The sequence below is a fragment of the Sus scrofa genome, chromosome 5 (genome assembly GCF_000003025.6).
Source record: "Sus scrofa isolate TJ Tabasco breed Duroc chromosome 5, Sscrofa11.1, whole genome shotgun sequence".
NCBI classification, from domain to species: Eukaryota; Metazoa; Chordata; class Mammalia; order Artiodactyla; family Suidae; genus Sus; species Sus scrofa.
This window is the reverse complement of record NC_010447.5, coordinates 131113-155234: the sequence shown is the minus strand read 5'-3', so window position 1 is coordinate 155234 and position 24122 is coordinate 131113. Positions and strand designations below refer to the sequence as shown.

The window sequence follows — 24122 nt, the reverse complement described above, 5'->3', positions numbered from 1 at the left end:
GTCATCTGCGTGCAGTCCTTTGTGGGACCTTCTGCCGCACCCAAGCAGGGCAGGACAGGGTGTGAAGGAAGAAGCTGGTTTATTGTCTTAAAGCACACATCCCAGGGCTTCTGCCCACTTGCCCACGGTGGGGACCTGCTCACACTTGGGGCTGGAGAGGCCAGCTTCCTCAACCCCGGTCTCACGCGGGGGCTCAGCCCAGTCCCCAGGGTCCTGCCCTGGAGGCTCCGGGAGAGATCCCAGGAGCTGGGAGGTGGAGCATCAGGATGAGGGCTGGAGGCTGGTCAGCTGTGCCTTCTGCTGGAAGTAGGACTGGAACCGAGACTGGGCATACTCCTAGGAAAGGAAACCCACCCACAGACTGGTGAGAACACTCGGCTCCCCACGCCTCCCCACGCCTCCCTCAGTCTCCCCCACAGGCCCCTGCCGCTCCCCCTTCGCGCACCTAATTCACTCTCCTGGGTTACTTACCAAGTAGCCAAATTCTATAGTGGACATGGATGCCTGGAGAATGGACCAGAGACCCCAAAAGAAATGAGATGCCAGAGCGTACCTGAGGGGCAGGAAAAGAGGGCTTCAGAGCATGTTTGGCATTGCCTGAGCCCCAGCCCTAGACTGGAAACTAACGTCTCCTGCATCATCCTAACCGCTGCCCTGTCCGGATTCTTCCCACTCTCACGGCGTCCCGTCAGCCTCGGCCTCCCCCCTGGCTGCCAGCCCCCTCAGTGCTTCCACCTGACCTGCGGCTTCCTCAGGCCCCCTTTCCTCTGCCCTGTGCCCCACCCTCTTTCCTCACCGATTAGCCTCTACCAGCAAATCCGCTTCTAGTTTCCTCTGCTCCTCCTGGGAGATGGTTTCACCTTTCTTTACCTCCGCCAGGTAGTGGCGAATAAAATGGAGCTGAAATCAAAAGATAAGAGTCAGGAAATGGGGAGACTGGGGGCATTTCCCAGGTAACACCCTTCCCCACCGTTCCTTCCAGACTTCACTTTCCTTCTCCCTCAGAGGCCAGATCCTGCTCCCCAACTTCTGGCTCACATACCTGCTGTCCCCGGGTGGGGTAGTCTGCAGGCTGCGCTTTGTAGAAAGGCCACTCCTCGTGCGTATAATCGTAAACCCACTCACAAAAGTGGTTCCCAATGTCAAAGCCCCTGGGGGAATAAGGCAGATAGTGGGCAGCTAGGATGCAGAGAAAAGCCTGGTCTGCTTTTCCAGGGCGCTGGGAACAGACCCCCATGAAGCCGTCCTCTTAGCCTCACCTGTAGTTATAACTGCTATACTCGAAATCAACCAGCATGAGGCTGTCGGCATTTTCCGGCTCTGAGAGCAATAAGATGTTCCCTGGAGGAGAGTGGGTAAGGTTCTGGTCACTCCGGGGCCCTCTGGTCCCCCCACCTTAGGCTGGGAGACTCAGATGCTTTCTCCTACCTTCCTGGATGTCGTTGTGGCAGAAGACCACTGGTGATGGGGTAGTGTCTAGCAACTTCCTGGAGGGGAACAGGGGCACAGGTCCTGAGCAGGAGTGATGAAAGGAGGGTCTGACCCACCCTCGTGGGCTAGGCCTTGACCCCAGCCCTCAGCAAATCCTGCAGAGGCACCACGAGGTTCCTGGCACACCTCCTATGAGCTTCGGTCCCTGCTGTCCCACCCCATCCTGCCTGCCCTCACCTGAGGCTGCCCATTTCTTCCTTCAAGCTGTACATCTCCAGCAGGTTCATCTGGGGAAGGCCAGTGGGGGGCAGGTCCTGGATCTGCTTTAAATACCTAAAGCCCCAAAACAAGATACATTCACCCTGCTGTCCTTTTCCTCTACCCCAGGCCAAGCTGTCCTGCCCGTTCTGTCACTGACGCGTCTAGGGATCAATGGGAAGCCTGTTCTGTGAGAGACCACGCTAGACAGTGGGACGCCTGATCCACTCAACTGGAGGGATGGATCGACCACTGGACGCATTCGGCTACAGTCCAGTGTAGTAACTGCCAGCATGAGGGTCCAGCCTGAATGCAGGAGCCCCGAGGAGGCCCCTGACTCACCGCTCCATAGTCCCAAATAGCCAGTGAGGCTCCTTAGTGAAAGGCATCTCCATGCCGTGGAAACGGGCCATCTTCGTGGCAATGGCTGCAGACAACACTGGCTCTCGAAGCTCGTGGGTCTTCAGTGGCCGGCTCTGCACCCAGGAACCTATCAGGGTGGTGAAGGGGCTGGGGCAGGAGGGGAAGGGTAGGGGAATGGGGGGAGGGAGTCAGGGGCTGGGGGAAGATTCCCTACCTGGGAGTAAGGGACGTGGAGGCAGACATTGGGAAGGGGGATAGGGGCTGGGGAAGTCAGGGCCGGGCTGGGCTCATACTGGGATGTACTGTTCCAGCCGGCCCTCCGGAAAGACTCCGTAGAGCTGGGGGCCCAGCGCCCGCTCTGCAAGAATGGCGAACATCACACTTTCAAGGACCAAGGAGTCCACGCCCTGAAAGAAGATGTACAGCGAAGGGTTCACAGTCACAAGGTCAGCAGCAAAGCGGCGCTGTCACCCCCGGGACCTTCAGCTTGCTCCTCCCATCACAGCTGGGACTTCGGGTTCTATTGCCTAGAGGCTCCGGAGCGCGGGCATTTCTACCATAAAAACAAAGTACTTAGGCCCTGAGCCTGAGGATCCCCAACTGTGCAACGGAGACAGTACCACCTGCCACTCTTAGGTGAGAGGTCCTAGGCCACCGGCCACCGCGGCCCTCACTCCCTCCTCACCTGCAGGATGGCCCCATACAGCCGCAGCAGCACCTCCCGGGGCTCCTCGCCAACACTGGGCAGGTGGTCCGGCAGCGAGCAGCGGAAGAGCAGGTTACTGAGGCCTCCGCTGCAGACCCATAACAGGGTGCGCGCTCAGCCCGCCGTCCGCTCCGCTCCCCAGGCCCGGGGTGCAGCCCCCGCGCCCCGCCCCCGGGCCCCCTCGTCGCAGCGGGCGCCATCCCGCTCCCGGTCGGCAGAAACGCTGAGCTTCCCAAGGGCCTGAGCCTGAGCTGAGCCTGACCCCCACCTGCGCACCGGAGGGGCTGACCCCTGACCTCCTACCTCACGGGGTCAACCCTCAGCTCCTCCGGCCGCACTCGGCGCCAGGCCCCGCCCAAGTACTCCCGGCACCACTGGTAGGCTCGGCGCTCGGCGTCTCGCGACCGCGCGGAGCCGCGCCGCCGGCTTGGGGCCGCGTCGGGGCATTTAGACTGCAGCAAGCTGTCCTTGGCCAGGAGGCCTCCGACAGCCCCGCCTCCGGCCACAGCTGTCCCCTCGGCCGCCATGGCGCGGGTTCCACCCGGCCCAACGCCCGGCAGCTCTCAGGCCCTTCGGGCAACCTCGGCTCCTTCCGGCTGCGCTCGGCTCCGCTCGGTTCCGCTTCCGGCCAGCCTGCGCGGCTCTGGTCGTCTTCGGGTCTCCCCGGCTCCGTTCCGCTCTTGGCGGCGCCACTCAGCTCGCTAGAAGACCTGTTTCGGGGGCCAGTGCGGAAGGCTGGGCCCCGCCCCTGTCCAGAGCAAAGGCCAATGGCCTCTCTCTCTGGGCAGGGCTGCTCGAGAGACAGGCCACTGTTTGGACCGTAACCCGGAAGCAGGAAATGGCGCGGACCAATCAGAAGAGTCGCGAGCCGTCGGGCCCGGGGCGCAGCTGTCTGTCACGTGGGCGAACCACACGGGCGGGCCGGTGAGTCCTCCGCTGAGTGGCAGGCGGGACCCATAAGGGCGGTGGCCCGGGGAAAGTGCCTCTGAGACCGGGAGGGCCTTCTCCAGGGTCAGGGCGCTGACAGGGCAGCGTCCGTACCTCAGCGGACAAAGTTGGTTCCTGGGGCAGTCAGTCGGCCAAGGAAGAGAGCCACTGGATGAGGGTGGCGAGTCCTGAGTGTGGGTCACACGAGGAGAGGAGAGAGTTGGGGAGGGGGTGCATATGGCAAGTGTCAAATAAACTTTAGTTAACAAATAGCCTGAAATCCCTCATCATCGCTGGGACTCCCTTGCCCTTTTGAAGGGCACCGCTGAAAAGGGGCTCCTGCTGCCCTTCTTGAAACCAGCCTAACCCCGTTCCGCCAGCCCCCTTGCCCCCACACCTAAAATCAATTACAAAATCAAACCCGGGAGGAGAGGCTCACATCTTGGAGCAGATACTGGACGCTTCATCACATCTCCTTGTCCAGCTGCGGCAGTTTGGAGTGCTTCCTTGCATTTCTTCCATCCCTTGCTGGAGCGTCGACAGGGGAAGACTTGACCCCTGGGAATCCGTGGCACTGTTGGACCACGGTGTTCTTTGGGGTGAAATAGATGGATAGCTGACTAGAATGGTGTGGTGTTTGATTTGAATAACGAGAAAGAAATCAAGAATTAGTGATCAGAAGGCGAATGTCAATTGCTGCAGTAGAAAATCATGATTCCTCACTCTGTATTTTAATCTGAGCCGGTTCTGAGACCTGGAACCCACTGGTGGAAAGGGAGGCTCAGTCCCTTACAGAAAGGATCCTACAATGCCACCAAATGTACATTAAAAAATACTCCTCTAATCCTTTCCCAAAGGGACCTAGCACCTCTTAACAAAAGTCCCTTACTTTGGAAAAGGGACTATCCAGACCTTTCAAGAGCTGTTAGATACAGGATCTGAGCTGACACATGTGCAGGGCACATGAAGCCTCATGGACCACCCGTCTGAGTAGAGGCTGTGGAAGTCCCATGGTGAACAGGATCCTGACCCAAGTCTTGAGGTCACTTCCTTGGTCCTGGTGCATACTTGGGGTTATATTATATCTAGTAATGGGCAGAGCTTGTACTTTGACCCCTGACCTCACATGGTATGAAGAGCCACGGGGAAGCCTCTGAAACCCCACCCCCTCCCATGCTGCATTCCATGTCACTCTCAAAGACATAAATCTCATTATACCCCTGTCAATTCACCTGAATGGCCCCTGCAAAATCCAGGTGGGTTCAAGTAAGTGGTGGCGGGCTCCCACAAAGTAAGCCTTCATTCGCAGCAGCTGTGTCGGGAGATATCGCCATCCTGGAGCTGATTAATGCACCTCTGGCACCTGATGATGCAGTTGATGTGGTGACTATTCTTCCCCACCACTCAGTTTCCAGTAGTAAGAGTAAATTTGTAAAAGCAGTTCACTTTTATATGGGAAAGACAGCCAAACATATTCATTGTCTTGCTTCAAGGCTGTTTTAACTCCTGTGCTTTCTGTCACAATGTGATCCATTGGGACCTTGACCGTCTGGACGTCCTACATAACACTGATGACATCATGCTAACCGGACGTGGTTGGGAAGGAAGTGACGAGTGTTCTGCCCACGGTAAGACAATGCATGTCAGAGAGTGAGAGGGAAGTCCTCAGACGTCCTGGAGCCTATCCTCAGTGAAGTTTCCAGGGGTGTAGAGTTCGAAGGTCAAACCAGAGCACCACCTCTAAGATAAGGGCGAGTTGTTGCATCTGGCACCCTATGATGAAGAACGGGCCCACTGCTTGATTCATCTTTGGATTTTGGAGTCAGCATTTACTGCTCTTGGAAATACTGTTCTGACCCATTTATCAGGCTTTTAAATGGGGCCAAGAGCAAAGGAGGGCTCTGGCGAAGATCCCTGGTGGGGGATGTGTTCCCTTACCACTTAGCAGAACCAGTGGGTTATGATGGGCTTATTTGTGGTAGCTAGGGACCCTGTGTGGCACATTTGGAAGGTTCCAACAGGAGATTTCGCATGCACACCCCTATGGTTCAGAGGCAAGACCATGGTGGCTATAGTGAAGAACTGCTCACCAATTGAAAGCAGCTTCTAGCACACTACTGGACCCAGATAGAGTCTGCGTGCCTAATTATGGGGCACCAAATGACCATGTCGCCAAATATGCCTGTCCTGAGCTAGGTATTGGCAGGTCCACCAGGCTCAGTCCCAATTGACAACTCAGTGAAAAAGGATTGGACCCAGGCCTTTCTAGAGAGTACTGGTCATTAACAGGAAGAGAGGGCTGTGGCCCCCACATTCCTACCTTGTTGTACCAATGCTTCTATCTTAGCAGATGGGAAGAAAAATTTAGGTCTGGTTCACAGATGAGTCAACTTGATGTGTCTATGTGAGCTGAAGATGAACTACTGCTGCACTTCCATCCCATTCAGAGTGGCTCTGAAGGACAGTAATGAGGAGAATTCCTGCAAAGAGCAGAGCTTCAAGCAAGTACACTTGGATATCCACTTTGTAGGGAAGGAGGGGAGTAGACAGAAGAGCGGCCTGGGGAAGATGTGCACATGGACTTCCGGGTGGAGACGGATGTCTTCCAGGGGACCTAGAAAGAGAAGGAGGGGTGTTGGAGACAAGGAGGACTGTAAGAGAAGACGGCCCCAGAGGAGTGGTCACAAGTGTGTATATCTTCCTGCCTCGTGGTAACACCCACGGCAAAGGGGTCACTGAGAAACAAATCGCATGCGTAGATGTCAGCCCGCTTCTGTCCTTGTCTACCTTTGTGCTTGTAAGGTAAGCCCATCGCCATGGAGTTGCCATGATGGCAAGCTGTGCCCACCAACAAAGGCCCTCTCCCATCAAGGCTTATCTAATTCTCACTGCCAAGAGTAGTGCTGAGCTCCTGATAAAGCACCATCCCTAGATCCGTAACAGGGTGGCTACAGCAGATCCTTTCCGCTTGGGAGAGGGAATGATTCGTCCTTCCTGGAATTGGCACTTGTTCGGGATATGGGTTTGCCTTCCCTGTCCACAAGGCCTCAGAGTAGCACCGCTGTCTAGCAGCTTGGAGAATGCTTGATTTTCCAGCCCACGACCATGTATAACATTGCCTTGGGCTAAGAAACTCATTTTACAGTGAAAGAGTTTCAACAATGTGTGGATTGCCTTGGGATCCACCGCTTCTGTAATATCCTGTATTATCTACAAGCAGCCAATTTGATGGAGAGAAGGAAGCTCTAGGGCAGTATTCTGAGGAATGGGGGTCTATACGCTGAGTCAAAGCCTAGTATATGGTGCCCCAGTAGATATACTATGTGGATCCAGGAACAAAGACAAGGTCCCAGAACCCAGGGGTTGAGACATGCTGTCTCTCACCATCTTCCCTAGGGACCCACTTGCAGAATTTTCATGTTCTTTCTCTACACCTTTAAGCTCTGCTAAATTAGGCCCCTGGTTCCCAGGTAGGGAACAATTCCTCAAGGGAACACCTACTGATTCCAGGGAAGAACGCCTTCAGTGAACCAGACGCTGCAGATTCTGCCAGAGCTCCTCGTGCTGGTCAACCAGAAGGCCAAGAAAGAGGGGATGATTGATCGTGATTATTATGAGCAGATATGGTTGCTGCCACTTAATGGGGCAATTATGCATTGGTCTGGCATGGAGGATTTGCCTGGTTCTGTATGGTTGCTTCCATGCAAGTAATAACAGCAGCCATGGCCTGCCAAGGGCAAGCCAACCTTCAGACCCCTCAAGGATGAAGGTCTGGGTAACCCTGACAGGAGTGCCACGCAGGCTGGCTGAAGTGCTGGCTCATGGTGAGGGGAACCTAGAATAGACAGAGGAGAAGGGAGGTGACTGATGTCAACTGCAGCCTTGGCAGCAGGTGCAGCAGTGGGGCCTGTGTTTGCTCTACTAACCCTCTTACATTAAAGCCCTTGTAAAGGTTGTGACCTTCTAGACTTCACCTCAAAGAATCATGGCAAGGGACTCCTCTGTGGCACAGCAGGTTAAGGATCTGGCATTGTCACTGCAGCGGCTTGGGTCACTGCTATGGTGCAGGTGTGATCCCTGGCTTGGGAACTTCCACATGCCGTGGGTGCGGCCGAAAAAAAAAAAAGCAGGAATCATGACAGCGTAGACTTAACGCTGTGCCCGAGTAGGTCTGTGGGTGTAAGAGCTAGAGTCTTGGCAGATCCTCTCAGCACACCTTTAACTGCAGTGGGCTAGAGACCCGTCTCTGGCACCTCCTGGGCATCCTTGCGCTTTCCGCCCCAGGCCTTTTCTGACATCGCAGGAGCCCCCTTGGCCTGCTCACCAGTGCAAGTCTAGGTCTCTGGGGGCAGCCTCAGGGACTGGAGGCAGGAGTCAGTGGAGGAAGAGTTGGACAATCCTAGGAGGCCTTCTGTACTTCTCCAGGTGGTCCTGGTGAAGCAGTGAAGGCGCCGTTTCCCAGAGCAGTGACCTCAGGGACACACTCCTATGGTTTGATTCCTCCTTTTCTGTCTCACTCTCCTCCCTCCTTCATTTCTGTTTCATAGAATCACTTCCCCAACCAACCACTTATAGTCAAGTCTTTGGGTTTGAAATCACTGTCACTGGGCCGAAGCAATGGTGCCAGCAGGGCTGGACTCCCTGTGGAGCCTCTATGGGAGAATCCATTCCTTGCTCTTCTGGTGGCTGCAAGCATTCCTGAGCATGTAGCTGCATCGCTCCAGTCTCTGCCACCACGGCCAGCTTCACTCCCACCTCTTCTGTCTGTGTAATCACCCCTCACCTCTCTTATTTTTTATTTATTTATTTATTTACTTATTTATTTTTCTTTTTGACTTTTCTAGGGCCTCTTCTCGCGGCGTATGGAGGTCCCAGGCTAGGGGTCTAATCGGAGCTGCAGCTGCCGGCCTACACCAGAGCCACAGCAACGTGGGATCTGAGCGACCCACACCACAGCTCACGGCAACGCCGGATCCTTAACCCACTGAGCAAGGGCAGGGATCAAACCCGCAACCTCATGGTTCCTAGTTGGATTCATTAACCACTGTGCCACGCCACGACGGAAACTCCCCCTACCTCTCTTGTAAAGACACTCTGACCATATTTAGGGCCAAGCTGGATAATCCAGGATAATCTCATCTCAAAATCCTTAATCAAATCTGCAAAGATGATTTTTTTCCAAATAAGGTAACATTTATAGGTTCCAAGCATTAGTACGTGGATACCTCTTAAGGAACTCTTTTTTATTCTGCCATAGTCACCAATTCTTTCCCTAACAGCTTTTGGCTCATCACTCTGTTGTGTCCTAGGCTTTGAGTATTGCAGTTGAAAAGTTCTGAATCCAGCCTAATTTTTCTCCCTTGGACAGGAGTTGATTTTTCTGACAATATTTGAAGAAGCATGATATATGCATGAGGGAATGATTTATTTATTAATTTAAAATGATAAAAAGCCCTCACATGTTAACCAAAATAATATAAAAATAACTTTCAGAGTTCCCATCGTGGCTCAGGTGTAGGCCAGCGGCAGCAGCTCTGATTTGACCTCTAGCCTGGGAATCTCCATATACCTCGGGTGCAGTCCTAAAAAAGACACAAAGACAAAAAAAAAAAAAAAAAAAAAAAAGACCTAATTATATGTTGCCTTCAGGAGGCTCACCTCAGCTCTAAATACAAATAGAGGCTCAAAGTGAACAGCTGAAAGAAGGTACTCTAAGCAGTTCGCAGCCAAAATAAAGTGGGTGTAGCCATATTCTTATCAGAAAAAAGTCTTTGAGCCAAAAAAGATAATGAGACAAAACTAAATAGTATATAATGATAAGACAACTCATCATCACCCAGAAGACATAGGATTATTAATATATATGCAGCTAACACAGGAACACCAAAATATAGACAATAATATTAACAGCCTTTTAAAGGGAGAAATTGACAGTGACGCAATTGTGGTAGGAGTTACAGGAGATTTTAATACCCACTTACATCAATGCCTAGATCACCATATAGGGGGTCAACAAGGAGACAGTGGCCGTAAATGAAACCGACCAGATGGACTGGATAGATTTGCACAGGACATTCCATCAAAATGCAGCAGGACACGCATTCCTCTCAAGTGCACACGGACCTTCTCAAAGATAGACCTTATGTTGAGACAGAAAACAGTCTCAATAAATTTAAGAAGATTGAAATCAAATCAAGCAATTTACCAATCCAATGATATGAAACTAGAAATCAACTATGAGAAAAAAGCTGGAAAAACCACAAGTATGTAGATAACTGAACAATATGCTACTGAACAACAATTGGGTCAATGAAAAAAAGGAGAAATAAAAAAAAAAATACCTGGGAGTTCCCATCGTGACACAGTGGTTAACGAATCCGACCAGGAACCATGAGGTTGCGGGTTCGATCCCTGCCCTTGCTCAGTGGGTTAACGATCCGGCTTTGCCATGAGCTGTGGTGTAGGTTGCAGACGTGGCTCGGATCCCACGTTGCTGTGGCTCTGGCGTAGGCCGGTGGCTGCAGCTCCGATTAGACCCCTAGCCTGAGAACCTCCATATGCCATGAGAAGAGGCCCTAGAAAAGGCAAAAAAAAGACAAAAAAAAGGGGGGGGAGCTAGTTCAGCTGCCAGCTTAGGCAATTATATAAGTACTTGTAACAACTACTGGACTTCAATGCTTTATGTCATCACCCTGAATATTAGAATTGCTAAGTGTCAAGACAATGAATTTTAATCATTTTTTATTGCTTCCTCTTGGAAATTCTTAAGTGAAACTGCCCCTCCATTGCACCCTGCCTGGAGCATGTAGCAGTGATTTTGATTACAGTTTGGTACCACTGCCTTTATTTGTGCTAAGGAACCAGCATTTTTACCAACTATTCTTCTGCATCACTGATGCAAATGTCAACCCTGTGGAAAAGCGAACAACATCTTAGTATTAGACAAATAATTTTGATCTTGTTAACTTTTGGAGACTCCCAGAAATCCACAAACCACATTTTGAGAAACATTGCTGTAGTATATCATATGGAATATAAGATATTTTCAGGGAGTTCCCGTCGTGGCGCAGTGGTTAACGAATCCGACTAGGAACCATGAGGTTGCGGGTTCGGTCCCTGCCCTTGCTCAGTGGGTTGAGGGTCCGGCGTTGCCGTGAGCTGTGGTGTAGGTTGCAGACGCGGCTCGGATCCCGCGTTGCTGTGGCTCTGGCGTAGGCCGGTGGCTACAGCTCCGATTCGACCCCTAGCCTGGGAACCTCCATATGCTGCAGGAGCGGCCCAAGAAATAGCAACAACAACAACAACAAAAAAGACAAAAGACAAAAAATAAATAAATAAATAAATAAGATATTTTCAGTTTTACTAAATATTGCTAAATTTCTCTCCAACCTAGTTACCTCAACTTATGCACTGTAACAACTAGGATAATATTTGACCATGAGTCATGAAGTCCCAGAATAACAGTGTTAAGTAAAAGGGAACTTTTAGTGATGTTGTGTGTGGTTGAACACATAGAATACACTAAGTGGGGTCCCTGGGATCACACAGGCACAAACTGTACAACCCTACACAGTTCACATATGAAGGTGTAGAGGTGAATTCCCACTGTGGCTCAGTGGTAGCAAGCCCAACCAGTATCCATGAGAATGTGGGTTCAATCCCTGGCCTCGCTCAGTGGGTTAAGGATCTGGTGTTGCTGTGAGCTGCAGCGTGGGTCGCAGACGCAGCTCAGATTCCGCTTTGTTGTGGCTGTGGTGTAGGCCGGCAGCTGTAGCTCTGATTCGACCCCTAGCCTGGGAACTTCCGTATGCCATGGGTATGGCCCTAAAGAGCAAAGGAAGGAAGTTTAGAGGAAACCAGGCTTGGGCTTGAATAGTGGCTCTATTCCTTGAAGTCCTTAGGGCTCCAGGTTTCTTTTCTTTTCTTTTCTTTTTTTTTTTTTTTTTTTTTGTCTTTTTTTGTTTTTGTCTTTTTGCCTTTTCTTGAGCTGCTCCCGCAGCATATGGAGGTTCCCAGGCTAGGGGGTCAAATCAGAGCTAGACCGGCCTATGCCAGAGCCACAGCAACGCGAGATCTGAGACGTGTCTGCAGCCTACACCACAGCTCACAGCAACGCCAGATCCTTAACCGGCTGAGCGAGGCCAGGGATGGAACCCGCAACCTCATGGTTCCTTGTCGGATTTGTAACCACTGCGCCGCGACGGGAACTCCAAGGTTTCTTGTATCTTGTTCTGCCTTTATGCCCTCTGTCTGCGAGATCCCTTTATGACTCAAGGTGACTGTTCCGACTTTTAGCCAGCAAGGGTGAGGACAAGCTCAAAGGGAAGACCAAATACTTCTTGCCTGCGGGCTCTCGAAGGGAGTGCCTGGAAGCAGCCACATGCCACTAGCTGCAAGAGAGACGGAGAATGTATTTTAGAGGGTTAAACGGCTGATTGAAAATCAGGAATCCTGAAATTCTGGGGAGATGAGAGAAGAGACCAGTTGGCAGTTTCTGCTGCAATCCACGCCTTCGGTCGTTCATACATCCACGCAGTCTGTTTTCGGTGTATGGTCCCCCCTCGATTTATTCCTATGGGAGACCATTTACAAAAGTTTCAATTAACTCAAGGATCTGGTTCTCTGAGTTAGGCAGTTTGTTCCAAAATCCAGATGTAGGTCCGTACTTGCTGCATACGGAGTTTCCCAGGCTAGGGGTTGCATCGGAGCTGTAGCCACTGGCCTACACCACAGCCACAGCCACACCAGATCTGAGCTGTGTTTGCAAACTACACCACAGCTCACGGCCATGCTGGATCCTTCACCCACTGAGCGATGCCAGGGATCAAACCTGCGCTCTCATGGATGCTTGTCATCTGTCGATGAACATTTAGGCTGTTCCCATGTCTTGGCTATTGTGAATAATGTAAGTATTTTTTCAAGGAAAGTTTTGTCCGGATATATGCCCAGCAGTGGAATTGCTGGATCATATGGTAGTTCTGTATTTAGTTTTCTGAGGAACCTCCATGCTGTTCTCCATAGTGGTTGTACCAATTTACATTCCCACCAAGCATGTAGGAGGGTTCCCTTTTCTCCACACCCTCTCCAGCATTTGTTGTTTGTTGACTTGTTAATGACGGCCATTCTGACCGGCGTGAGGTGGCACCTCAGTGCAGTTTTGATTTGCATTTCCCTAATAATGCGTGATGTTGAGCATTTTTCCATGTGCTTGTTGGCCATCGGCATATCTTCTTTGGAGAAATGTCTATTCGGGTTTTTGCCCATTTTTCAATCGGGTTTTCGGTTTTTGGGTGTTTTGGCTATTGTGTAAGCCGTCTGTATATTTTAGAGATGCAGCCCTTGTCAGCTGCACCGTTTGAAACTACTTTCTCGCATTTCGTACGTTGCCTTTGGTTTGGTTTTGTTTATGGTTTCCTTTGCCGTGCAAAAGCTTGTCAGTTTTATTAGGTCCCGTTGGTTTATTTTTGCTTTTATTTATGTTCCCTTGGAAGTCTGACCTAGGAAAACATTTTTATGGTTGACGTCAGAGAATGTTTTGCCTGTGTTTTCTTCTAGGAGCTTGATGGTGTCTTGTCTTAAGTCTTTAAGCCATTTTGAGTTTTGGGGTTTTTTTGATTACCCTTAATTGTTTGTATGTTTTCTACTTCACTGATTTCTGTTATTTCTTTCTAATTCAGTGGTTCTTATCCACCCTTCCAGGCTTTTACCTTTAGTGTATTTTTGATTTATATTAAAGTTTATTTCTTGAGACAGCCTATATTTGGGTCTCATATTCTTTCTTTCCCTCCTTCCTCCCTCCCTCCCTTTCTTCCTTTCTTTCTTTCTCTGATTCTTTTTTTTTTCCTTTCTTTCGGCAGTTCCCATGGCACAAGGAAGTTCCTGGGCTAGGACTGAACCTGAGCCACAGCGGGTGATCAAAGCCACAGCAGTGACAATGCTTGATCCTTAACTGCTAGGACACTAGGGAACTCCTATTTTACTTACACATATATATTTTTTTCTTTTTCAGCCACACCCATGGCATGTGGAAATTCCTGGGTCAGGGATTGAATCTGATCCAGAGCTGTGACCTGTGCCACAACTGCGGCAATGCTGGATCCTTAACCCACTGGGCTGGGCAGGGGATCAAACCGGCACCTCCACAGAGACAAACTGGATTATTAACTCACTGCACCACAGTGGGAACTCTATAATACATTGTCGATTTAAAAAATGTATACAGTCATTTTTTTTCCTTTTGTCTTTTTAGGGCTACACCGGCGGCACATGGAAGTTCCCAGGCTAGGGGTGGGATCAGAGCTGCAGCTGTCAGCCTACACCACAGCCACAGCAATGCCAGATCCAAGCTGGTCTGTGACCTATACCACAGCTTACAGCAATGCTGGGTCTGCAACCCAGTGAGCGAGGCCAGGGATCAAATCCAAGTCCTCATAAATACTAGTCAGGTTCATTACCACTGAGCCACAGCAGGAACTCCAAAAATGTATACAGTCAATTTTACTTTATTTTATTTATTTTATTTTATTTTATTTTATTTTATTTTATTTTATTTTATTTTATTTTATTTTATATTTATTGCTTTTTAGGCCCGCACCCACAGCATATGGATGTTCCCAGGCTTGGGGTCAAATTGGAGCTATAGCTGCTGGCCGACACCACAGTCACAGCAACATCAGATCCGAGCCATGTCTGTGACCTACACCACAACTCACGGCAACACTGGATCCTTAACCCACTGAGCAAGGCCAGGGATCAAATCTACAACCTCATGGTTCCTTGTTGTATTCGTTTCTGCTGCACCACGACAGGAACTCCCTGGTCAATTATATTTTAAGGAAATTCAAGCATGAAAAAGTCTTTTAGGGTCATGCTCGGTTCTCCTTATTCTTTTGTACAGATGCACGTTTTCCTCAGGTATGTTTAATTCATTCTAAAGCACTTATTTTATTTTATTATTTTTTTTTCTTTTTATTGCCACACCTGAGGCATATGGAAGTTCCTGGGCGAGGGGTCAAGTTGGATCTGTACCTGCCAGCCTACACCACAGCCATGGCCACACCAGATTTGAGCCACATCTGTGACCTATGCTGCAGCTTATGGCAATGCCAGATCCTTAACCCTCTGAGCGAGGTCAGAGATCGAACCCGAATCCTTATGGACACTATACTGGGCTCTTAACCCACTGAGCCACAAGGGGAACTCCTAAGGAACTTATTTTGATATTTTAATATTTAATATATTGTAGATATGCTAGTGAAAAATTATCTCAAAATTTGTTTGTCTGTAGTTGCCTTTATTCCACCTTCGCCTTTTGGAGGATGTTTTCACTGCATGTAGAATACTAGTTTGAAAAAAAGCTTTTCTTTCGGCAAGTAAGGATGCCATTCCATTTGTAGTGGTTTACATTGTTTCTGATGAGAAATCAGCAAAATTCTTATACTTGTTTTCTGATATGCATATGTATTTTTTCCAGCTGTTTTGGATATTTTCGTGTTATCCCTAATTCCAACAACTAGATTATTATATGCTTTGAAGTGGTATATTTTGTGTTTATCCTGCCTGGGATTTGTTGAGTATTTGGGCCTGTGGGTTTATAGTTTTCAAAACATTTGAAAAATTTTAGCCATTATTTCTTCGAATAATTTTGTGTGTGTGCCAACCCTTCATGTCTCCAGTTACTACAGATGTTAGACTGACTGATATTTTCCCAGAGGTCAATGAGGCTTTCTTAATTTTCTGGTCATTCTTTTCTCTCTTTGAATTTGAATAGTTTCTATTACTCTGTAGTCATGTTCATTTGCCTTTTCTTCCTCAGTGTCTAACCCACTCTTAATCTCACCCAATAAAATTTTCGTTTTATATATGCACTTTCATCTCTCGAAGTTCCATTTGGCTCTTTTTTATGTCTTCCATTTTTCTGTTCAGCATGTTCATGTTTTCTTTATGTCTGTGAATATATTTGTAATATAACAAACCCTAAAGTCCATGTCTGTTAATTCAATCATTTATGTCCTTTCTGAGTCTGTTTTGACTGATTTTTTTCCCTCCAGATTTCTGCTGCTTCACAGCACATCATCTAGGAATTTCTTTTTTTGTCTTTTTTTCTTGTTTGATGCAGATCATGAATGCCTGGTTTTCTTTTCTTTTCTTTTTTCTCTTTTTTTGTCTTTTTAGGGCCACACCCACGCCATATGGAGGTTCCCAGGCTAGGGGTCAAATCGGAGCTGTTGCTGCCGGCCTACGCCAGAGCCACAGCAATGCCGGATCCTTAACCCACTGAGCAAGGCCAGGGATCGAACCCGAAACCTCATGGTTCCTAGTTGGATTCATTTCCACTGTGCCACGACGGGAACTCCAAGTGCCTGGTTTTCATTAACCTCCTCTAAAGAGTATTGAATTTGGTTTTGGCAGTCGTTTAAGTTGCCTGTGGATCAGCTTGATTCTTGCCAGGTTTGTCTGAAAGCTTTGTTGGCATCATTCTAAAGCGGCCTTTGCTCTGAGGCTAGTCAGCTCTACTGAAGTCGTGTTCCACACGTCTCACCACTCAGCTCTTGGATCCTCACTCTCTTCCTGTCCTACACGAGCTGCGGGAATTACCAGCGTACGATTTCCCAATAGTTTTTCTTCCCCCAGACTTGTAGAACTTTATTCTACGCAAACATGAGTGTTTACTAAAACTTAGGGGACCCTATTGTAGATTTCTGGAACTTTCTTTGAGTTGACCCCTTTTCTTTAGTACTCTTATCTGAAAATGCCAAATACCTTGGCTTCCCCAAACTCTGGCTTCTGTTTTCTAAACTCATCAAGACCGGAGTTCCCGTCGTGGCGCAGTGGTTAACGAATCCGACTAGGAACCATGAGGTTGCGGGTTCGATCCCTGCCCTTGCTCAGTGGGTTAACGATCCGGCGTTACCGTGAGCTGTGGTGTAGGTTGCAGACGCGGCTCGGATCCCGAGTTGGCTCTGGCATAGGCTGGCAGCTACAGCTCTGATTAGACCCCTAGCCTGGGAAACTCCATATGCCGCGGGAGCGGCCCAAGAAATAGCAAAAAGACAAAAAAAAAAAAAACCAAAAAAAAAAAAAAAAAAAAAAAAAAACTCATCAAGACCACCACCTTCCAGTGGGATCCTCTTCCCTGCACTGCAGTCTGGAAATGCCTCCAGATGGAAAACTAGGGCCATCATAGGCTCTATGTCCCTTGCTTCCTTTCTCTCAGGAAGCCCAGTCCTGTGCTGTCTTTTATCCAATGTGTGAAGTATTTTGTTCACTTTTCTAGATTTTTCCCCTTTGGAAAGTGGTCAAGTCCAATAGCTATTATTCACTATTATTCCATAATGGCTATAAGCCTTTTTTTTTTCCTGCCACACCCATGGCATATGGAAGTTCCCAGACCAGGGACTGAATCTGAGTCACAGCTGCAACATACCCCACAGCTGCCACAACCCTGGATCCTTAATCTGCTGTGCCACAGCAAGAACTCCTAAACCATTAAAAAAAATCATAATTAATGGTTGAGTATAATAAAATTCACATCTATTGAGATGATCATGCAATTTTTCTCTCTTTGTCCATGACTGTGTTGGATTATTGAAAATGAAATGGGATGTTGAGCCATCCTTGGATTTCTGGGTTAACCCATGTGATCAGAAATGCATTTACAAAAATAAACTCTCAAATTTCATTAGCTAATATTTTGTAGTGACTTTTGATAGGCTCGTAAGTGAAATAGACATATGATTCATTAATATTCTTGAGTTATTCTTATCATGTTGTGGCTTCATAAAATGAACGGAGATGTAATATAAGCTAGATTCCTAAATAGAACTTTCTGCTGAAAATGGTTAAAAATCCAGGATAAACTATTTTCTAAAAAAGTGTTTTCTAAGATCATTGATGATCTAGTAAGAAAATAGGTGCTAAATAATACAGGAGCCCAGAGGGACAAGTGGATCACTGCACACTGATTTTGATAATAGGTGTCTGATGAACCAAGAAGGCTGTATTTGGGATTTTATGGCCTATGCCTTGTTGAATAATGTCCCCCCCCCACCCCAAGGCCAATTCATAGACACTCAGAACCTCAGGATGTGATCTTACTTATAAATAAGATCTTTGCAGATCCGATTAGTTAAGATAAGGTCATAATGGATTAGGTTGTGTCCTAATCCAATTACTGGTGTCCTTGTAAAAAGAGGGGAATTTGGGCACCGACACAGACACTGGGAGGGACGGTCATGCAACAACGGAGTCAGAGATTAAAGTGATGTATCCACAAGCCAAGGAATGCCAGCAACCACCAGCCGCTAGGAAGAGGCAAAAAAAAAAAAAAAAAAAAAAAGACACTTTCCTCAAAATTTTGGAGACAGCGCAGCCTACTGACTTTGCAGAGAACAGCCTGCTTGATTTTGAGCTTCTAACCTCCAGAACTGTGAGAGAATAAACGTATGTTGTTTTAGGCTGCCACTTTTTATGGCACTTTTTATGACAGCCCTGGGAAACTAATGTGTAACCTTTGAGATATAGAGGACAGAGATAAAGCCTGCTCAGGAGGAGACTCCTAATAAGAGACCAGCTGTCTACAAAGCCTAGGCATCAAAGGATTAAAGCCCATGGGTAAGGGCAAAATAGAAACATACTCTGTCTTTCGTGGACTGCAAACAAAAGTGACAGTTTCAAACTTGGGGGCAAAGTCAAGTTGTGTGTGTGTGTGTGTGTGTGTGTGAGAGAGAGAGAGAGAGAGAGAGAAGGAGAAACAGAGACAGAGATTCTGAAAATTTAAAAGAAGCTGGCCCTCACATGGATTGGCAGCTCACATTCCAAGAAACTACATATTGAGTGATCTCAGGTTGGAAATTCTATAGATGCCTGGTAGAAGCAAACACAGGTACTCGCCTTCTTCCTAGGCCTCAGGCTTTCTCGTAAATACAATCTGAAGGCTAATAAACACCTGTAAGTTACAAAAGGTAATTAAACAGAAAAACAATGGGGAATCATGGGAACAAGCCAGCAGTAACCACAGACATCTTCTTTAAGATAATGAAATTATCGAATGGATTATAAAATGCCTATTTTCAATATAATTAAAGTATTAAAAGTCAAGGTTGAAAATACATGCAGAAACTTAAAAGTGTAATGAACTATCAAGCAGTTCAAAAAGAAGTTCCAAACGCAAGTACTAAAACGAAAGTTTTAATTTAGTAAAAATTTTAGTCAAATTTAATTTCAACTAAATTTAAAACCAGTACATAGCTGTAAGAGAAAAGTATAAGCAGTTAAAGATGGAACGAATGAAATAAAGATAAAGGTCAATAAATTATCCTGAATATTGCTTGGAAAGATACAGAGATGGAAAACGTGAAAGAAAGGTTAGGCTATGGGAGGCTAGGATGAGGAGGTCCAGCCTGGATTTTACTAGAGGCCCAGAAGGAGGAGAGGTGGAAAGGGGCAGAGGCAATACTTGAAGAGGTAGCAGCTGTGCCATTTCTAAGTGAAGGGAAGAGAAATCCTGTCGTTAAGAAACTCGGTGAGGACTTGCCTCCATGGCACAGTGGGTTAAGAACCCAACTGCAGCCACTCGGGTCGGTGTGGAGGTGTGCATTCAATCCTGACCCAGTAAAGTGGGTTAGAGAATCTGGCATTGCACATGCTGCGGCTCAGGTTCAATTCCTGGCCTGGGAACTTCCATACACCATGGGGGCTGCCATCAAAAAAGGAAGGAAGGAAGGAAGAAAGAAAGGAAGAGAGAGAGAGACAAAAAAAAACCTCAGTGAAACTCAGGGGGAAAAAGCAAACACACCACACTTTGATACCCATCTTGAAGCTTCAGAACATGAAAGTAGGATAAAGAAGTCTCCCCCTCCCTTTTTTTGTCTTTTTAGGGCTGCACCCGTGGCATATAAAAGTTCCCAGGCTAGGGGTCAAATTGGAGCTGTAGCTGCCAGCCAACACCACAGCCACAGCAACTCAGGATCCAAGGAGCATCTGCGAACTACACCGCAGCTCAGGGCAACGTTGGATCTTAACTCACTGAGCAGGGCCAGGGATCAAAGCTGCGTCCTCATGGATATTAGCCGGGTTCGTTAACAGCCGAGCCATGACAGGAACTCCCAGATAGAGAAGTCTTAAGTGCAGCTGGAAAGGAAAGGGAAATTACCTTCAAGGGAGTGGCAAACTGAGAGGTGGCTTCTCATAGCAACAAGGGAATTTGGAGGAAGACGGTGGATGATGAAGGAAATAAACTACCTGACCTAGAATTCTATAGCCGGTATAAAAATATCTTTCAGCAGTCTGGGCAAAATAAAGACATTTTGAGACAAACTGTGAGTTTATCTCCCAAAGCTCTCAATAAAGAACATTTTGGAGACTGTCCTTCAGACAAAAGGAATCTTTTAAGACATTTAGATTACAGAGATTATTCTTATTTATAAAAACGATCTTCTAAAAAAAAAAAAAAAGCTTTGACTTGTATTTATTGCCATGAGAGTTTTCCCCATTGGTAGAAATCTATTTTTGAAAGGTGTAACTATTTGTGAGAAGTCTTTCTTAAACCAAAAGAAGGACAACTTCTACTGTCCTTTCCTTTAAAACATAGCAGTACTGAAAACCCCATGGCTTTAGATCAACTATACAAATAGAAATGAGAATATACTATTTATTTTAAGAGTAGAATATGCTTGTTTGCCTATGGAAATGATCCAAAGGAAAAAAAAATTGATGATACCAGAGAGGGGGCTAATTTCAAGCAAGGCACTTGAGTTGACAATGGGAAAAGTGAGAGATCAAAGGACTGGAGACCTGTGGTGGTTTTATAACATGACTCCCGAATTCTCTGACACGCCTCCCATTGAGAAGTGGGATCTGTGACTGCTCTTTTGAATCTGGGTGGGATTGTGACTGCTTTAGCCGATTGAAAGTTATATGACTTCTTTGGCTAGATCAGAAAAGGCCATGCAGCTGCCCTCTGGACCTCCCTGGACAGTCACTCTGGGGGAAGTCAGCACTTATATAAGAAGTCCAACTACCCTGAGACTACCCTGCTGGTGAGGCCGGGTGTAGGTGCTGGTTGACAGCCTGAGCTGAGCTCCCAGTCAACAGTGCCAACTGCCACCCTTAACTCTGACTGTATTCAAACTGCATGAGATTGGAGCCGTTCCTGGACTGATGACCCCCAAATTGTAAGCAGAGTAAAGTGGTTGTTTTAGTCCTCTAAATGTGGTGGTAATTTGCAACACAGCAATAGTATATGGAAGAAGTTTCTTATGCAATTAAAGAATTGTGGGTGCCGTGGTAATATACTAAGAAAGCAAGAAAAACAGGAGACAACGGTCAGAGACTTGAGGACTTAAAATCAAGATGTAAGAGGTGGAGATGTTACTGCTTATGACAGTATTCTCAACAATGTATGGCTCTTAAGCTTTTTACTTTTTTGTTTTAGCTATTGACATTTTAATTTTATGCTTGTGACTTCTATGCTGTAAGAGTAGAATAAAAGAGAGATGGTTTGAATTTCCCATAGTGTCGCCGTGGGTTAAGAACCCAACTGCAGTGGTGTGGGTTTGATCCCTGGTGTGGTGAAGTGGGCCAAACGATCTGGCATGGGCTGCGGCTGCAGCTCGTATTCAATCCCTGGCCCAGGAAATTCCATATGCAGTGAATGTGGCTGTAAAAAGAAAAAAGAAAAAAAAAAAGACTCACAGTTTGCATTCATTTTGCTTTTGTTTTTTTTGGCCATCCCACGGCGTACAGAGTTCCTGGGCCAGGGATCAGATCCCAGCCACACTCGCAACATACACTGCAGCTGTGGCAGTGCTGGATCCTTACCCCACTGTGCCGGGCTGGGGATTGAATCTGCGTCCCAGTGCCCCAGAGATCTGTCAATCCCGTTGTGCCACAGCAGGGACTCTGGTTTGCATTTACTTATTTTCTAATCTATGAGAGAATTGTCGGTGTCCTCTGGCCTTTTAGGATGGTGGGTGGTCAGGCTCGCTGAGACTGCGTTGTTATTGCAATTATACCACATAGGTCCAGTCGAGTTTGTGTCTTGTACTGGCTGCACCATTCGTGCACCATAGACCATCAGAAGTCAAGAGTGTTTGATGGGTCACTTATGTGGATGTCTAAGTTAACCAGTTTGGTGACAAGACTCAGGATCAAAAGGAAATCTGGGAAGTTTGGGTCAAAACCCTCTGTGAATTCTAGAATGAGATCCAGAGATTTTGGGGGAAAGTCAAAGAGGTTATTACATCCAGACTCCTTGAACCTCATAAATAAGGAATGTTCTTAATTCTTCAAAAATTGAAAAGACGGAGTTCCCATCGTGGCGCAGTGGTTAACGAATCCGACTAGGAACCATGAGGTCGCGGGTTCGGTCCCTGCCCTTGCTCAGTGGGTTAACGATCTGGCGTTGCCGTGAGCTGTGGTGTAGGTTGCAGACGCGGCTCGGATCCCGCATTGCTGTGGCTCTGGCGTAGGCCAGTGGCTACAGCTCCGATTCAACCCCTAGCCTGGGAACCTCCATATGCCGCGGAAGCGGCCCAAGAGATAGCAACAACAACAACAACAAACAACAACAAAAGACAAAAGACAAAAAGACCAAAAAAAAAAAAAAAAATTGAAAAGACAACATGATGACAAGGATTTAATGCCCCAGACCCGGTAGGGCCTGTAAGCCCTGACTCATTCATGTATTTATTCATACATATATTTGCTTAGCCCCTACCATGTGCCAGGCACTGTGCTTGGAGCTTGGAGGTTCAAAGAGATATAAATCAGTGTCTCTGCTTTCCTGTAACTCTCAGCCACTGCGGAGGGAAACATGCCCTTATAAATGCCATTCTTAGAAAAAACACTGTAATTGGAGATAAAATATAAACTGTAGTCGGGCCACAAATGAGGGCACCATCTGTCTCTGAGCATAGGCCTTCTCTCTGGGCCGGAATCATTGCCACCCAAAGAATGATGTCACCTTTCCCAACTTTCATGAGCTCCTTCTGCCCTGTGGCTTCCAGGCATCAGTCACTCAAGTGCCTAATCCTTTCCTCAGAGATAATTTTCCACAAAAATAACTTAGACAAAGAAATGCTGGGGAGTTCCTGTTGTGGCGCAGGGGAAACGAATCTGACTAGGAACCATGAGGTTGAAAGTTCGATCCCTGGCCTCGCTCAGTGGGTTAAGGATCCCGTCTTGTGGTGAGCTGAGGTGTAGGTGGCAGGCACGGCTCGGATCTGGTGTTGCTGTGGCTCTGGTGTAGGCTGGCAGCTGCAGCTCTGATTCGACCCCTAGCCTGGGAACTCCTCCATGTGCCTCAGGTGCAGGCCTAAAAAGACAAAAAAAAAAAAAAAAAAAAAAAAAAAAGAAAGAAAGAAAGAAAAGAAATGTTATGGCACGTAATTTCCATCAAGGGGGAAAAGGGTCATTTCATTGCAGCCTCGTTGAAATGCCAGCCTCCTTCTTTAGCCAAGTCTTCTCCACAAAGTCTCCCTAAGCTGTCCTTCCAACCTGTCTGTAATACCCATGCCACAACTCCGATCTGTCCTTCCCCAACTGCCAACACCAGCCAACCCTCACCTCATGTGATTCCTTGAGCTGATTTCAGCCATTTCTCTTCCCACACAGCTCCACAAAGGCCAGAAAATGTTGGTACCCTAAAGAGTCAATTACATAGCTGGCACTCAAGAAACAGTGTTTCCAATTAATGGACAGAGCTTCAGGGTTATCACTTCACGCAATATCCATCAACACCTCCCTCCAGCCTGTGCAATCTGTACTGTGTACTGCAAGTTCAGTTTTAGCCCAATCAGCATCCTCTATACAGTCACATCTGGGTCCAGCCTGGATCAGCCTCCCTTGGGCTCCGGCTTCTGCTCAACGCTGCTCAGCAGTTGGGCAACACTTCCTCCAGCTCTGATCAGGACCCGTCGGGGAAACAGTTCCTCCAGCCCGAGTCAGCAAGTTTTAGGGAGAAATCTCCGTGGGCCCAATCAGCACCCTTTGTGGGACAGCTCCGACCAGTCCTGATCAGCACCCCGATGTGGACAGCTCCTCCAGCCCAGCTTCCGTAGGAATCCCGCAGCCCTCGGCTGGAGACCTCAACGCTTCTGATTACCCGGGACGCCAGTGCTGCTCCTGGGGCCGTAGCCACCCCTCCACGAGCCCCTGTCTCCTTGTCCCACCTCCCCAGACCAGTTAACCAGAGGTCTGCGGGCCGACGTCTCCATCGCAGTTTCCTCGTTTAAGCTCTTAGCGCACGAACGGATCCCTCATCCCCACCAATCCGCTTCTCACCTTCCCCCGCCCCGAGGAGACCAAACCGCACACCCGATCCTTCCCCAACCGAGTCTCTCAGTCAAACCATCTCGTCTCCACCAACCAGCTTCCCCGCCGGCCCCTTCGCCCTCCCCCGGGTCCGCCCTCCTCCCCTCCCCCCGGATCCTCCCTC

General features: G+C 48.0%; 1 protein-coding gene and 1 long non-coding RNA gene across 5 annotated transcripts; one reads left to right on the top strand and one right to left on the bottom strand.

Annotated features, from left to right (window-relative positions):
• CHKB (choline kinase beta) lies at nucleotides 59-3597 on the bottom strand. The gene is made up of 11 exons (NM_001206360.1): nucleotides 3062-3597; nucleotides 2738-2846; nucleotides 2346-2459; nucleotides 2032-2165; nucleotides 1669-1764; nucleotides 1429-1487; nucleotides 1260-1341; nucleotides 1043-1151; nucleotides 797-900; nucleotides 472-553; nucleotides 59-336 (listed from the first exon to the last, which is right to left on the bottom strand). The coding sequence occupies exons 1-11, from the start codon at nucleotides 3283-3285 to the stop codon at nucleotides 262-264; spliced, it is 1188 nt and encodes a 395-aa protein (NP_001193289.1). The 5' UTR covers nucleotides 3286-3597; the 3' UTR covers nucleotides 59-261.
• On the top strand, nucleotides 3593-24062 carry LOC102161600. Of its 4 annotated transcripts, none has more exons than XR_002343832.1 (3): nucleotides 3593-3682; nucleotides 5179-5313; nucleotides 6033-6800. It is a non-coding gene; the product is annotated as an uncharacterized LOC102161600 (long non-coding RNA). The 4 variants fall into 4 exon arrangements; XR_002343833.1 differs by lacking the exon at nucleotides 3593-3682 and adding an exon at nucleotides 23300-24062 and having other exon boundaries at nucleotides 3706-5313; nucleotides 6033-6487; XR_300123.3 differs by lacking the exon at nucleotides 3593-3682 and having other exon boundaries at nucleotides 3706-5313; nucleotides 6036-6800.

Excerpts from the sequence above, each read along its gene's own strand:
- CHKB (NM_001206360.1), bottom strand. The coding sequence starts at position 3,285 with ATGGCGGCCGAGGGGACAGCTGTGGCCGGAGGCGGGGCTGTCGGAGGC. Across the intron at positions 1,342-1,428 it reads CCACAACGACATCCAGGAAG|GGAACATCTTATTGCTCTCA; the intron begins GTAGGAGAAAGC and ends ACTCTCCTCCAG. Across the intron at positions 901-1,042 it reads ACCCCACCCGGGGACAGCAG|CTCCATTTTATTCGCCACTA; the intron begins GTATGTGAGCCA and ends TTTTGATTTCAG.